This window comes from Pygocentrus nattereri, chromosome 29, assembly GCF_015220715.1.
Source record: "Pygocentrus nattereri isolate fPygNat1 chromosome 29, fPygNat1.pri, whole genome shotgun sequence".
In the NCBI taxonomy this organism is placed as follows: domain Eukaryota; kingdom Metazoa; phylum Chordata; class Actinopteri; order Characiformes; family Serrasalmidae; genus Pygocentrus; species Pygocentrus nattereri.
Genome location: NC_051239.1, coordinates 519,785 through 536,281, shown reverse-complemented (window position 1 = coordinate 536,281; position 16,497 = coordinate 519,785). Strand labels below are relative to the sequence as shown.

At 41.3% G+C, this 16,497-nt stretch overlaps 1 protein-coding gene across 2 annotated transcripts; it reads left to right on the top strand.

Annotated features, from left to right (window-relative positions):
- Positions 1-1,687: 1,687 nt before the first annotated feature.
- bag4 (BCL2 associated athanogene 4) lies at positions 1,688-15,692 on the top strand. Of its 2 annotated transcripts, none has more exons than XM_017687743.2 (5): positions 1,688-2,240; positions 4,546-4,671; positions 8,431-8,625; positions 10,463-10,714; positions 14,408-15,692. In XM_017687743.2, exons 1-5 carry the CDS (start codon positions 2,106-2,108, stop codon positions 14,864-14,866), a joined length of 1,167 nt encoding a protein of 388 aa, XP_017543232.1. In that variant the 5' UTR covers positions 1,688-2,105; the 3' UTR covers positions 14,867-15,692. The 2 variants fall into 2 exon arrangements, with proteins under 2 accessions (XP_017543232.1, XP_017543231.1); XM_017687742.2 differs by having other exon boundaries at positions 1,698-2,240; positions 14,405-15,692.
- Positions 15,693-16,497: the final 805 nt, after the last annotated feature.

Sequence of the window (16,497 nt, the reverse complement as noted above, 5' to 3'; positions counted from 1 at the left end):
ATTGTTTTTTCGTTTATTTGTCACAAACGATCAGAGTACATTTTGTTAAATTTTTTTATTTTGTTTTTTTTTATACAAATTTTTTTCTGTTATTTTTATCTCAAATTACTACTTTCACTTTTCTTTTATATCATGTTGTTTATTCCTCTTTTGTTTTACTTTCTATTTTCATTGTCAGTTGTCATGACGGTTTGTGTGGGTGTTATGTAGCCTACAGTAAAGTGTTACCATTTGCAGAAAAGTGACGTATTTAAGTGTCTTCCCTGTAGAGGTGTTAACTTATTTTCAGTTAGAAAATCAGTAAAAATGTATTTCGCCCAACGACTGTATGTGAAAAATACTGGACACCGACCCAGAATTCCGATATCTGTGCATCCTTCCTAAAACAGTGCGATAAAACTTGAATTTGACACAAATAAATGCATCTTTACGAATTCCTGACTGTGGCTCCAGATGCTGCTTGGTTCTATACTGTTTGCTGCTCATCGTAATCCTTAAAAATTGGGCAGTATGGCTGGTGCGTGTTCAAGCCTTGCACTTGTTCAAGGCTCAGATTCCAGGCCCCAGTTGTGTACAGATGTTTTTTGGGTTTGTTACTCTGTCAGATTCGCTCAGATTCAGTCCTTTGCGTTTGCCAGTCTGGCAGTATGAAACTGGATTTTTCCTTTTTTTTTTTTTTGGAGGGAGAGTTGGGACGGTTTTATATTCTGAAGGTTTAAAATGCATGATGTGCATTGCTTTTGAGAGGAAAAGACAATAAATATGCAGTTTTGATTTACCCTTGAAAAAAAAACCTTTGTTTTCATGTGTTTTCGTTTTTTAAGGGTCTCAGCTCTTGTGAAATGACACGTGGTCTAACTCTGCCTGTGATTGGCTGCGATGTTTTCCTATCCATTTCTGATCAGATAGATTGATATGAAAAATGCACAGAGCCTAAAAGGTGACATGGTTATGAATATGTTAATATATTGAGGCCACAAGTTACTATATTGAGACGGCGAATTAATATATCGAGGCCATAAGTTAATATAAACTTAATTTATATGAAACAGATTATTGTGAAAAACATATGACATGGTGATTGTTTTTAATAAGGTACTGCAACTAATTCATATATTTAGGGTAAGAATTACAATATTAAGGCCACAAATTATATAACGAGGCCACAAATTACTATACTGAGGCCACAAATTACTACACCAAGGCCACAAATTACTATACTGAGGCCAAGAATTACAATATTAAGGCCACAAATTACTATAACGAGGCCACAAATTACTATAACGAGGCCACAAATTACTACACCAAGGCCACAAATTACTATAACGAGGCCACAAATTACTACACCAAGGCCACAAATTACTATAACGAGGCCACAAATTACTATACTGAGGCCAAGAATTACAATATTAAGGCCACAAGTTACTATATTGAGGCCACAAATTACAATATTAAGGCCACAAATTACTATACTGAGGCCACAAATTACAATATTAAGGCCACAAATTACTATACTGAGGTCACAAATTACTATACTGAGGTCACAAATTACAATATTGAGGCCACAACTTACTAAACTGAGGGCACATATTACTATACAAAGGCCTCGTGTTACTATATTGAGGCCACAAATAAATAAAAGCCATGCCACTGATGATCACTAAGTTTACAAGCCTCCTCCGTACGGAACACACGCGGCTAGCCCTTCACAATAAGAGTCCTCGCCAGAACAACGCAGAAAACAAACGCCAGAGAACAAACACTCTAAACTAAACACTCCGAACACGCTACAGCATTAAGGACACGAATTAATATGCCGAGGCCACGAGTTAAGAATCGCAAGCCGTGGCCTCAATATATTAATTCGTGGCCACGCCTTAAAAAAAATCACCATGTCACCGTAGGGTCTCCGTAAAAACGCGCTTGGAGGGTGAAATAAATATTTAATCACTCAGGTCAGGCTGCAGCAGCGCGGACATTCAGCCGGACTGCAGCTACACCCGACACGATGGCGTGATAAACAGACAAAATAATAATAACAACAACAACAATAATAACAACAACATTAGTAGTAGTAGTACTAATAACGATCCTGTCAGAGGTGGATGGCCTACGACTCAGCCGGAGCCGACAGAAGCGGGGAGGCGGCGTGGCTCCTGCAGCAGCAGCGGCACATGCAGCAGCCTAAAGCGGGCTGGAGCCCCGGATACAACCCGGAGAGCAGCTGGAGCGGAGCGATGGTAGGAGCCGGGGCTAGGCTAGGCTAAGCTAAGCTAACTTAGCTAAGCTAAGATACGCTGTACCAACCTAACATCGCCAAATAACGTTCTTTGCTGACTTTACCGGCTAATTTGACTTGGTTGTATTATGTTTTGATTAATGCTTTTGGCAGGTTTGTCTGGCTGAGCCGAGCTGTGTCGGCTCGAACAGGCACGTTAGCTTTAGCATAACGGCTCTTGGCTTCTGTCAGCTCATCCAAAACATTCGCTCAGCGCTCAAAGCCGGAGACTTAAACACGTAACGACGCGTTATTACTGCCGGGCAACACGCGTGGCGTCGCTCCTGAACTTCCCCAAGTGTTCGTGAACGTATGGCGCAACTAAGTTAGCCGACACTTTCGAAAGAGAGGGTTCTCCGAGGGTTCTTCGGTAACCTGAAGGGAACGGCTCTGTTTAGAGAACCGTTCCACGCTTTGACGCTCCTTTGCGTGGTGTTTCGGTTCTCCTGTTGTTAGGGAGCTTGACGTTGTGACAGTACCAGAACCCCTTTTTGCCTCCATGTAGCGTTAGAGCAATTTTTAAGAAGGTTCTGTGGTGAACTATCTAGAGCAAACGCATTCTCCGGCCATCTGAAGGGCGTTTAGGGATGCAGGTGGAGCTCATGGCTCTGAACAGAACCGTTCTCATTACTACAGAGCCTTTTTTAGGAGTGTACCAGCCCGTTTAGTTGGGTCATTAGAACCGGTCACTGTTTTAGAGAAAACAGGGTTTAAATAACCCGTGGATGCTTTGGAAGCCTGTTGTTTAGGTGAGGTAAAGGCAGCAGGGAAAGGACTCCCCTCCTTTTAGCGTGGACTGGTGCTGGGCTGGATGTAATGATGAAATATAATATCGAAGTATTTTCTAAACTTATCTCTGCAGCAGGTGAGTGCTGCCAGTCTGCACTAAAGTGATACCACACCGCTGCTGTCGGAGGAAAACCTCGTATCTCTACAGTGGAAACTTTACAGGAGAGTAAAAAAAAGCACTTTTTTGACTTTTAACACAAGTCAGTTTTTTTTCCAAATACTTTTGGGCCGTTTCTTTTGGTCGATTCTTCGTGAAATTTACACCCGATGTAAAGAGCAACAGGCATTTTCAAATTATTTTTTTTCTGGTTTTGCCACAGAGATGCAGAGTTCTGTTTCAGCAGCGGCAATTTACAACCGCACTTCCAAAGAAGTCGGAACGGCGATGTGCAAATCGTTTAAACCCTGTGTTTCATTGAAAATAGTGCAAAGACAACAAATCCAGTGTTGAAACTGAGAACTTTTTTTTGGACCCCAACAACACGTTTCAAAAAAGTTGGGACTGGGCAACGAAAGGCTGGTAAAGTTGTGTTGGCAGCAGGTCAGTAACATGATTGGGTATAAAGAGCATCTCAGAGAGGCGGAGTCTTTCAGAAGTAAAGGTGAGGAGGGGTCACCACTCTGTGAAAGACTGGACCATCAAATAGAGCAACAACTCAAGAAGAACGTTCCTCAACATAAAACAGCAAAGAGCTTCTGCTTTCCATCGTCTACGGTGCAGAATATCATTAAAGACTCAGAGAATCTGGAGAAATCTCTGTCTGTGAGGGACGAGGCTGAACACCAGTATCTGCTGGCCGTGATCTTTGGGCCCTCAGGCAGCACTGCATTAAAAACAGACATGATCCTGTAGTGGAAATCACTGCATGGGCTCAGAAACACTTCTGAAAACCACTGACTGTGAACACAGTTCATCACTGCATCCACAAACGCTGTTAAACTCTAAAACACAAAGAAGAACCCAAATATAAACAGGATCCAGAAACGCTGCCACCTTCTCTGGGCCTGAGCTCACTTACAATGGACTGAGGGGAAGTGGAAAAGTGTCAAGTGGTCAGATGAATTTTGAAGACCTCAGCTTGTACCACAGTCTGCATGATTTACAGCAGCATTGCTCTTTATTAAAAGAGTCGGGGTGCTAAACTGACCTGCCTGCAGTCCAGACCGGTCACCACTGAGAACATTTGGTGCATTAATAAATGAAAAATATGACAAATGAGCTCCTGAAACTGACGATCAGCTGAAATCCTGAATCAAACCAGAACAGAAACCATTTCACTGTCAGAGCTACAGCAGCGTCTCCTCAGTTCCCAAACACTGACAGAGCTGTTTAAAGAAGAGGTGATGAAACAGCGGTAAACAGGCCCCCGTCCCAACTTTTTGATATGTTGTCTTTGTAGTGTTTTCCTTTAAAAATAATATATTTTAAAAACAATTTAGAACTTATTTGTATCTAACAATGTACCGCTTTTTTACAGGATTCAAATCCATATTGCGGCTATCCACCAAACTATTGGTACCCTCATTCACATACAGCAGGACCCTATGGTAACGCGTACCCATCTGGAGCGGAGGTCAATGGACAAGCACCGTACAATCCACAGGTACTGTGTGATAAAGCTCTACTCAAGCTGTATTAGCTTTATCAGAGGAGGCTGGATAACGTAGTGTGTGGGATTTGATTGGCTGATTGATGAGAATAACGATGCTGTGTGATTTTCCCTGAAGCTTTATAGCCTGTCAAAAGTTACAACGCAAGACACACTCACTTAATAATAACAGATCAAAAGGCCGTCAGAAGGTCTGTCAGAAAGTTTTGTTATTTTGTTAGCATGAAGTGGAGCTGAACTAGATTCATACTGGATTAAAATCACTCCATAATTATTACAGTCAGACTGTAAAACTACACACTGCAGATTCATACTGGATTAAAATCACTCCATAATTATTACAGTCAGACTGTAAAACTACACACTGCAGATTCATACTGAATTAAAATCACTCCACAATTATTACAGTCAGACTGTAAAACTACACACTGCAGATTCATACTGGATTAAAATCACTCCACAATTATTACAGTCAGACTGTAAAACTACACACTGCAGATTCATACTGAATTAAAATCACTCCACAATTATTACAGTCAGACTGTAAAACTACACACTGCAGATTCATACTGGATTAAAATCACTCCACAATTATTACAGTCAGACTGTAAAACTACACACACTGCAGATTCATACTGGATTAAAATCACTCCACAATTATTACAGTCAGACTGTAAAACTACACACACTGCAGATTCATACTGGATTAAAATCACTCCACAATTATTACAGTCAGACTGTAAAACTACACACTGCAGATTCATACTGGATTAAAATCACTCCACAATTATTACAGTCAGACTGTAAAACTACACACTGCAGATTCATACTGGATTAAAATCACTCCACAATTATTACCGTCAGACTGTAAAACTACACACTGCAGATTCATACTGGATTAACATCACTCCACAATTATTACAGTCAGACTGTAAAACTACACACTGCAGATTCATACTGAATTAAAATCACTCCACAATTATTACAGTCAGACTGTAAAACTACACACTGCAGATTCATACTGAATTAAAATCACTCCACAATTATTACAGTCAGACTGTAAAACTACACACGCTGCAGATTCATACTGGATTAAAATCTCTCCACAATTATTACAGTCAGACTGTAAAACTACACACTGCAGATTCATACTGGATTAAAATCACTCCACAATTATTACAGTCAGACTGTAAAACTACACACTGCAGATTCATACTGGATTAAAATCGCTCCACAATTATTACAGTCAGACTGTAAAACTACACTCTGCAGATTCATACTGGATTAAAATCGCTCCACAATTATTACAGTCAGACTGTAAAACTACACACTGCAGATTCATACTGGATTAAAATCACTCCACAATTATTACAGTCAGACTGTAAAACTACACACTGCAGATTCATACTGGATTAAAATCACTCCACAATTATTACAGTCAGACTGTAAAACTACACACTGCAGATTCATACTGGATTAAAATCACTCCACAATTATTACCGTCAGACTGTAAAACTACACACTGCAGATTCATACTGGATTAAAATCACTCCACAATTATTACCGTCAGACTGTAAAACTACACACTGCAGATTCATACTGGATTAAAATCACTCCACAATTATTACAGTCAGACTGTAAAACTACACACACTGCAGATTCATACTGGATTAAAATCACTCCACAATTATTACAGTCAGACTGTAAAACTACACACTGCAGATTCATACTGGATTAAAATCACTCCACAATTATTACAGTCAGACTGTAAAACTACACACACTGCAGATTCATACTGGATTAAAATCACTCCACAATTATTACAGTCAGACTGTAAAACTACACACACTGCAGATTCATACTGGATTAAAATCACTCCACAATTATTACAGTCAGACTGTAAAACTACACACTGCAGATTCATACTGGATTAAAATCACTCCACAATTATTACAGTCAGACTGTAAAACTACACACTGCAGATTCATACTGGATTAAAATCACTCCACAATTATTACCGTCAGACTGTAAAACTACACACTGCAGATTCATACTGGATTAAAATCACTCCACAATTATTACCGTCAGACTGTAAAACTACACACTGCAGATTCATACTGGATTAAAATCACTCCACAATTATTACAGTCAGACTGTAAAACTACACACACTGCAGATTCATACTGGATTAAAATCACTCCACAATTATTACAGTCAGACTGTAAAACTACACACACTGCAGATTCACACTGGATTAAAATCACTCCACAATTATTACAGTCAGACTGTAAAACTACACACTGCAGATTCATACTGGATTAAAATCACTCCACAATTATTACAGTCAGACTGTAAAACTACACACACTGCAGATTCATACTGGATTAAAATCACTCCACAATTATTACAGTCAGACTGTAAAACTACACACTGCAGATTCATACTGGATTAAAATCACTCCACAATTATTACCGTCAGACTGTAAAACTACACACTGCAGATTCATATTGGATTAAAATCACTCCACAATTATTACAGTCAGACTGTAAAACTACACACTGCAGATTCATACTGGATTAAAATCACTCCACAATTATTACCGTCAGACTGTAAAACTACACACTGCAGATTCATACTGGATTAAAATCACTCCACAATTATTACAGTCAGACTGTAAATCTACACACACTGCAGATTCATACTGGATTAAAATCACTCCACAATTATTACCGTCAGACTGTAAAACTACACACTGCAGATTCATACTGGATTAAAATCACTCCACAATTATTACTGTCAGACTGTAAAACTACACACTGCAGATTCATACTGGATTAAAATCACTCCACAATTATTACCGTCAGACTGTAAAACTACACGCTGCAGATTCATACTGGATTAAAATCACTCCACAATTATTACAGTCAGACTGTAAAACTACACACTGCAGATTCATACTGGATTAAAATCACTCCACAATTATTACCGTCAGACTGTAAAACTACACGCTGCAGATTCATACTGGATTAAAATCACTCCACAATTATTACAGTCAGACTGTAAAACTACACACTGCAGATTCATACTGGATTAAAATCACTCCACAATTATTACCGTCAGACTGTAAAACTACACACTGCAGATTCATACTGGATTAAAATCACTCCACAATTATTACAGTCAGACTGTAAAACTACACACACTGCAGATTCATACTGGATTAAAATCACTCCACAATTATTACAGTCAGACTGTAAAACTACACACACTGCAGATTCACACTGGATTAAAATCACTCCACAATTATTACAGTCAGACTGTAAAACTACACACTGCAGATTCATACTGGATTAAAATCACTCCACAATTATTACAGTCAGACTGTAAAACTACACACACTGCAGATTCATACTGGATTAAAATCACTCCACAATTATTACAGTCAGACTGTAAAACTACACACTGCAGATTCATACTGGATTAAAATCACTCCACAATTATTACAGTCAGACTGTAAAACTACACACACTGCAGATTCATACTGGATTAAAATCACTCCACAATTATTACAGTCAGACTGTAAAACTACACACTGCAGATTCATACTGGATTAAAATCACTCCACAATTATTACAGTCAGACCGTAAAACTACACACACTAATTGGTTGCATTACAGAAGCTCCTCCAGTGAAAGTAATCCAGCTCCTGAAGGGCTTTTGCTGAAAGTCTAACTGTGCTGTGACCTTTTCCAGGCAATGTCAGGCTATCCCAACGGGGTGTACAATCCTGGACAGTACTCAGCCAACATGATGCACCCTTCTAATCCGTTCTACTGCAGTGAGCAGATTCCTCCAAGGCAACCACCCCAGTATCACAATCAGCCCTGCCCCGATCGGACCACGGGGAATTCTTCACAGCCCCCTTATCCTGTGCCACACTGCCAAGGGGTAGGTGCGGATATTTAACATACTGTTTAACTGACTCAATGGCACCTTTATTATAGACTAGTTTGAGGGTAGTTTAAATTGGGTTCAAATGTAAATCAGTCTGGACCATGTGAAAATAACATTTGGGAGCACGTCCTTCATCCGGGACTCATAACTGACAGTTCTTTTGTTATGTAAAATGGTCTGTTTACATAATGGTGTTTGTTGCTGTCGGACCACAGCTGTGAGCTGTGTTTGTGCTTGAGGGGTTCAAATGAACTGCAGTTAATTATGTCTGATTATAAGACAACAGTCAAAACTCTCTAGATATAACTGCATCACCCTCCAAAAAACCCAGTTAAGCTGTTTAGCATGTTTATTTTTCACACGACTGCCCAAATATGACAACTTTGAAACAAAACAGGGGGCAGTCGTGAGCTGGCCAGTTCGATCCCCACAGCCGACATCACATGACCGAGGTGTCCTTGAGCAAGACGCCTAACCCCCAACTGCTCCCCAGGCGCTGCGGATTGGGCTGCTCACTGCCCCCTAGTGTGTGTACGTGCTCACTAGAGTGTATGTGGCGTTTCACTTCATGGATGGGTTAAATGGAGGTGGAATTTCCCTGTTGTGGGACTAATAAGGGTCACTTAATCTTAATCAGATTTATCAAAATTGGCTGTACCCATATGAGTAGTTCTGGTCATTGACAGTGGCTTCCATACAAGGCTGTGTACGAGAGACTGGGAAGAGAGCTAGGGATGTATAGGCCATTTAAAAAATTGCTTATCAAATTAACCACCTGCCATAAACACGTCTCAGCTCTCGTTTATCAGGCCAAATAGATTGTTTGAAATGGCCTCATGTTAAAATAGATTGCGTTAACATGCAGTTTTAACTGTACAGGAAACATGGAAAAACAATGTGGGAAAAAATGGTTACGTTTGTGTGACGTTCGGTTCTTGTCTTTCGCACTAGATTACAGTGTAGTTTATTGTTTCTTGTAGTTGACAATGACTCAACTCTCAGCTCTCGTAGTATCACTGTTTCACCCCTCAAAAACCTGGCTTAACTGTATAGCATGCTTACTTGTCACATGGTTAACCAAATAAGACGACGCTGAACAATACAGAATTTAATTTATTAAAATTAGCTGCACCCACATGGGTAGTTCTGCTCATTGACTGTGGTTTCCGTCATCAAATTAACATTGTGCTATAAGCGTGTCTCAGCTCTCGTTTATCAGGCCAAATAGGTTGTTTGAAATGGCCTCAGAGAACGAGGTGAAGGCTGAGTGAGTGTGTAAGCATGTTAATGTGTTGTCAAGTTTACTGAGCATATCGCTGGGCGACGTGGAAAAACATTGTGGAAAAACTGGTTACGTTCGTATGACGTTCCGTTCTTTTCTTTCGTGCTAGATTTTTTACGGTGTAGTATAATCACAGGTTTTTATTGAAGTGCAGTTTATTATGTCTCGTATTTGATAACAACTCGGCTCACGTAGTATCACTGCTTCACCCCTCAAACCTGGTTTAAACTTAAATTTATTAAAATTAGCTGCACCCTCATGGGTAGTTCTACTCCTTGACGGTGGTTTCCAGCATCTAATTAACCATCTGTCAAAAACGTCTCAGCTCTCGTTTAGCAGGCCAGACAGGTCGTTTGAAATGGCTTCAGAGAACAAGGTGAAGGCTGTGCATTTTGTCTTATTTTGCAGTTAAAACTGCAGCTGTTTCTGCAAGTGTAACTTCAAATCATGTAGGTATTTAGTGAGTGTGTAAGCATCTTAACGCATTGTGAAAAAACGGTGTGAAAAAAATTTGTCTTCATGTGTTTCTAATGTTTTTCACTCTCTCAGGGTCCTGGATATCCCCCCAGTTCGTACCCACACTATGGAGACGGGTGCCCACCTAACGCCGCGTACACCGCCCAGCGTCCCCAGCCTGAAGCCTGGCCGCATTCGGGAGGGTACGGACCAACACCCCCTCAGCAGCAGTGGCCGTCTGGCACCCAGCCAGCTCACGGGCCGTACGCCAACCATGCTAACCACGTACGGCCTCCGCATCCTCCACCCTGGCAGGGTCCGGCTCCGCCTCCGTATGAACACAAGGTACCTATCTGTCCGATCACTCGTGACCTGCTTAATCAACTAAGGATGCGTTTATGTTTGTGATTATCTATTTATATCTGTTCATCTGTCTGTATAATTATTTTTTTCCTCACAAAAAAATACGAAATTGTTAGTCACAACCAATTTGACTTAATCCATTAAATGTCAGGGAATAGTCACTTGGCCACTTAGACCCCCTGTATGAAAACTTTTGGCTTTTGGTGAATTTTCTTTTTTTTTTTTTTTTTTTTTTTTTTCCCCTTAAAGCTACGAACTTGGAATATAGGATCACAAGCAAGATTTTTGAGGAATACATAGAACATTGAGAAATTCAACGTTTTCAGTGATCAAATATTCCAAAAATCACAGCCTGTTCCCTGATCCCCTTTTGGTGCTTTTTAAAAAGAGACTCCTGTTTTTAATTAAAAAAAGAAAAAGAGCTGTAGGGTCTGATAAACAGACTGAAGAATATTTGGTGCCCATAAAAATGCACATTTTATATTTGTCATTATATAATGACTATAATTTTGTAGTTTCTTAGATGTTTGAAAGCACTCAGAGCTGTATGAGCTTAAACGGGGTTCCTCAAATGCTGTGGTAATGATGGGTTGTATTCGAGTCTGACTGTACTGTCATTGGTCAAAGCTGTTGTCATTGTGACAATACAGGGTGATTCAAAACGATTCGTCCGATTTCAAGTTGATTAATTTCTCCTGTAAATCATCACAGATCAGTGCAGTGAGCTGTAAACGGTTTAAATGAGCATAAAGTTTATTATGTAGTTCTACAAGGTCTCAGTCTGAACCTCCTCCAGCTGGACGGACGACATCAACACCACAGTCAAACTCATCCCAGACTGGACTGAGCGTGTCGGGCGTCGCTGCTCTCACGGCTCTTTCAGTGGGATTTCGGAGATCATCCAGTGCTGTGGAACCAGCGCCGAACGCTCTGAGCTGCTGGAGCTTCACTGCTGATGAAAATCCCGCTGCTCAGTTCTGACGGATTCACTCTGATTGACGTGGAGAACGCAGAACGTTCTGCTCAGGGGTCTCAGCTCCTCTCAGACTGAAGGAGCCGGTCAGACACTCTATGACCCCCTCTTACAGTTGGAGTGTGATTGGTTCCTCGGCGCCTCACGGTTGTAAAATTATGCTTACAAAAGTATTGGCTGAATCTTTTTGACTCGATCTGTATTATCGTGAGCATGTACTTGATCAGCTAAGGGTGCGTGTATGTAGTTTCGTTCTCTTAATGAGGATTATATATACATGTATGTACACACACATATGAAGGAAAATTAGTGTTATAATAGCAAGACAGAATCGCACAACCTTTCAGAAATATAGACAAGTTATAGAACTATGAGAGAGTAGAAATAGACGTTTTCATGTTTACAGAGCATTTAAGATCGGCTGTATTTACATGAGTCATTACAGTAGCAGGTTATGATGCACTGCACAGTGTGTATTGACCAGAGACGTGATGCGTACAGAAAGTGGAGCTGATAAAATGGACAGTGAGCATAGAAACAAGCAGGTGGTCAGAATGTTAGGTGTTTGTCCCCATATCGATGTATGTCTAGCTCAGGTCTGAAGCACGTCGTTCGTGTCTGTTCACGTTGTTCAACTTCCAAGCATCAGACGTGGCTCCAGTGGACACGCTCACTGAAACGTGTGGACAGGCTAAAGATAACTCGGGCCAGATAGGGTGCTGTTCTCCAGCAGAGGTCATTCCAGTCTTTCATGCCTTTCTCTTACTCTCACACATTGGCAGAGCTTAAGGGAACTCCAGCTTGGAGAAAGCGCATACCAGCTGACCCAAAGTGACCGTCTGTGACGTCGTAAAGCTGGTTATTTAATAGAGCTGAGCTCCACTGTTCTTAGACTGAGAGACTTCTCACATTCACTTGGGCAGGGCACTGAACTCCCAGCCTACAGTTAACGCAGTTATAAAACAGAGCCACGTGGTATGAGGTGGTTTGAGTTGACCTTGAGATCAAAACTGTTAGTTCATGTATGTGGTGGTGTTAGGTGTGATGTGTCTTTTTAAAAGACAAAATTCTGGTTTTCTCTCATTAAAATGCGACTTTTGCACCTCCTCTAACCCCATAACCATGCAGCAGTGGGTGGAGCACAATAAAATGAATTGCTAGTATTGTTTCACCTCATAAGGCAAGGGCAAGATTTCAGTTACTACCCCTTATAACTTAGTTCCAAGGGATTGTGGTGACACTCGAAAACAAGGGGTAGGTGTAAAAAGAAGAAATGGGACTGGGCCTTGGTGTCTCCACAACACATTTCACATCAAACCCCACTGAACAACTTGTTGACAGCTCAGCCACTGAGATCCTGATATAATGGTGGAATTCTCCCTTGGTGCATGGATTTGTGTCCATGTTAGTGTTTTTAAAAATCCCAGTAGTCTATATAAGTAGTCGGTCCTTTTCCCGTTAAATCTTTTTATAATATGATGGTACACAAATGTTTTATTCATGGTTATTTGATCACTTCCCGGCTACATACACAGTAAAGAAATGTTTCCTCGGGTGACTCAGGAAAGAGGCACCGCAATATCTAGTTGTAGTAATGCAGCAGGAGCAATGATCAGACTTTCCAAATAAGCTTGTATATCACTGTTGACGGAAGAAAACCTCGTATCTCCAAAATGGGAACTTTACAGGAGATGGAAAAAACCTGCTTTACTTATAATGTAAGTCTATGGAACCACAGTTCCCCCCCCCCAAGTAATTTTGGGCTTTCTTTTAATCTGTTCATCCTAAAATTTATATACAAGGGGGCAGTCGTGGGCTTAGGGAACCAGCCTCATGACCGGAAGGTCGCCGGTTCGATCCCCAGAGCCGACAGTCCATGACTGAGGTGTCCTTGAGCAAGACACCTAACCCCCAACTGCTCCCCGGGCGGCTGAACACCGCTCCGGGCAAGTGTGCTCACTGCCCCCTAGTGTGTGTGTGTGCTCACTAGTGTGTGTGTGGTGTTTCACTGCACGGACGGGTTAAATGCGGAGGTGAAATTTCCCCGTTGTGGGACTAATAAGGGTCTCTTAATCATAATACACTGTCTGACAACAGTGATATACATACATTCATTCATTCATATATCTGTATCGATCTATATCTGTTTGTGTCTGTATAATTTACTTTTTCTTCTCCCCACAAATAAAATATGAAATTGACTCACAAAATCATTTTGGATTAATCCATAGAATATTAAGGAATAAAATATTATTATTAACAAAATGTATAAAAATTCCATAGGAATTCCTTAGGAATCACAGAGTCATTTAGATCCCCTTTATGACGACTTCAGCTGGAGATACAAAAACGTTTTTCCCGAAGCTATGACCTTGATGTTTGAGGAATACGTGGAATATTAAGGAATTAAATATTGTTAATGATCAAATGGTTTAAAATCATTGCGTATTTGGATCAATTTGGGCACCTTTTATGCAATCTAGTTAAAGAAAGAGACTTTAAAAACAAAAAGTACTATAGGGTGTGAGAAATGGCCTTCAGATTATTTGGCACCTACAGAATTTTATGTTTTAATATTTTCATAAGTAATAACAGCTATTAGCAGGAATATATGATGTTGGGGCAGAAAAGTAGCTCAGATGCCGTCCCTTGTGTTAAATGAATCACTAACGTGAACTTTCCTACCTTTTGTCTTCAAGCAGGAACCTCCGTATCCCGGTCCACCTCACCTGCATCCCCGAAACCAGCCTGCGGGCCTCAAACCTCGGCCAAACACCCCGAACCCGGGCCAGAACAAGCCTGCTGAGTTCAGTGCTCCTCCTCAGATCTACAGCAGAGCAAAGGGTGGCGCTGAACCCAAACCAGCTCCGAACGACCTGCCCTCGGCAGGCCCCGCCCCCGCCACGCCCATCGATAACCCCAGCCTGGCTCGAGTCCAGCAGGTCCTGGCCAGAGTCCAGCTGCTCCAGGAGGACGTGGACGAGTTTGTGGGCAAAAAGACGGACAAAAGCTACCGCTACCTGGAGGAGCTGCTGACCAAAGAGCTGCTGGAGCTGGACTCTGTGGAAACCAACGGCCAGGACAGCGTCCGGCACGCTCGGAAAGAGGCCGTGCAGAAGATCCAGGCCATCCTGGACCGCCTGGAGAAGAAGGCCTTCTAGTCCTAGTGCCACATCATAAAGGTTCAGAGGTGGAGGGTTCGATTGGCACTTGCATCGTTTTTGGTTTGGGTCTTGTTTGTTTATTTGAGGTCGGGTGTAGGTTCGTTTTCTCTGAGTTGCCAGTAAGTTTCTGTAAACCAGTTTCTGTTTCACAAAGCAGGACTTTGTGTTTGCTTTGCCCGGTTTAAAGGAACGCATCACTCATTTTCAGCCTAATCGCCACCCGGCGCATACAGTCGATTTCTCCTGACCGTTATTTCGACAGTTTGGACCTGGTAAAAGAACAGAAACACTGACTTCTGTTACAAGTGCATTTTGAGACACTGTTCTTTTGGTAAATTGGGGGAATGGATTTTATTATCGGGGGAAACTCTTCTTCTTCTTATTATTATTATTATTATAATTATTATTACTGTTGAAAATGCTGGTGTATTCCTTTAAGCGTACAGTCAAGCCTGTCCACTAGGAGAAGAGCTGAGGGTCGTTCCTACTAGATGATCATGAACTTCTGGCTTAAGTTACCCAGTTATTTCAAAACTCCTGCTTTGTTAAACACACTTCAAGACATGGATTAAGCCTAGTCTAGACAAAGTCGTAATCCAGGTGGTGAGTCACCATTGAAACTATTAGGATAAGTAGATGTACTCTATTGAATCAATACTGCATCCGATTTTTAGGCTTGGTCCAAGTCTGGAAAACTGGCCCTGTTAGTTTTCGTCTGTTTGTTTCTTGCAGGTGAACAGTTCTTCAAAGCTGTCTGTTAGAAAGCAAACGCTACTGCTCTCCGTGCCATAAACAAGAGCTCGGTTCACTCAACTGATGTTTATTTGATGTCTGTGTGCAGTTTATTTGATCATTTAATGTACATTTAACTTGGCTGAACAGTTGTTAGTGGTATCAACAGTGTCCACCGAGTCATGTAGTCACAACAGAGCTACGCTGAACAAGCCCATCGCACTCGTTTGTTGTAGTTTGCATGCGTATTTTTGGTTTTCTCCCTCACTGCCGTGTCAGAGTGTTGTGGCTGATGGGAAACAGCTTAGCTCAGGGGTGGGGAACTCCAGAACTCCAGGGCCAGATTCCTGCGCCGTTGGCTGATTTTTCCTCCTTAAACACACGTGACTTTACTCCCTGGTTAATTACTAGGTGTGTGAGACAGGAGAAATGACCGCGCTCTGCTGGACTGCAGCCCTCAGTTCCCTATCCCGACCCACAACGAGGAAAGGTCAGCTGTCTTTATAATTACACCAACACACAAAACATCCACACCACATCTTAATCAGGAGTGTATAATATCTAATATTTCACCGATACCTGGTGCCGCGTTAGTCAGACCACCTTCAGGATGAGCGGCTGTGCCCACAGTGTCTTTAGCTTCCATCCGAAAGTGTTTACACCACAACTTCCACTGATTATGCGCATGGTTAGATTTGTTTAGATGTAAACAGAGTCATTCAGAGAGGTTTGATGTGAAACGCTCTGTTTTAGAGAAACGTACCGAGTTTCTTCAGATTTTTCACCATTTTTCCACCATCAGTGCATTTAAAAGCTTAGAAGACTCGTGTAGGTTCTCTGGTGGTTCTGGATGGTATATAAAGTGTCTATATCTGTGTTGTTGTCATGGCGACCCC

Excerpts from the sequence above, each read along its gene's own strand:
- bag4 (XM_017687742.2), top strand. The coding sequence starts at position 2,106 with ATGGCCTACGACTCAGCCGGAGCCGACAGAAGCGGGGAGGCGGCGTGG. Across the intron at positions 4,672-8,430 it reads AAGCACCGTACAATCCACAG|GCAATGTCAGGCTATCCCAA; the intron begins GTACTGTGTGAT and ends GACCTTTTCCAG. Across the intron at positions 8,626-10,462 it reads CTGTGCCACACTGCCAAGGG|GGTCCTGGATATCCCCCCAG; the intron begins GTAGGTGCGGAT and ends TCACTCTCTCAG.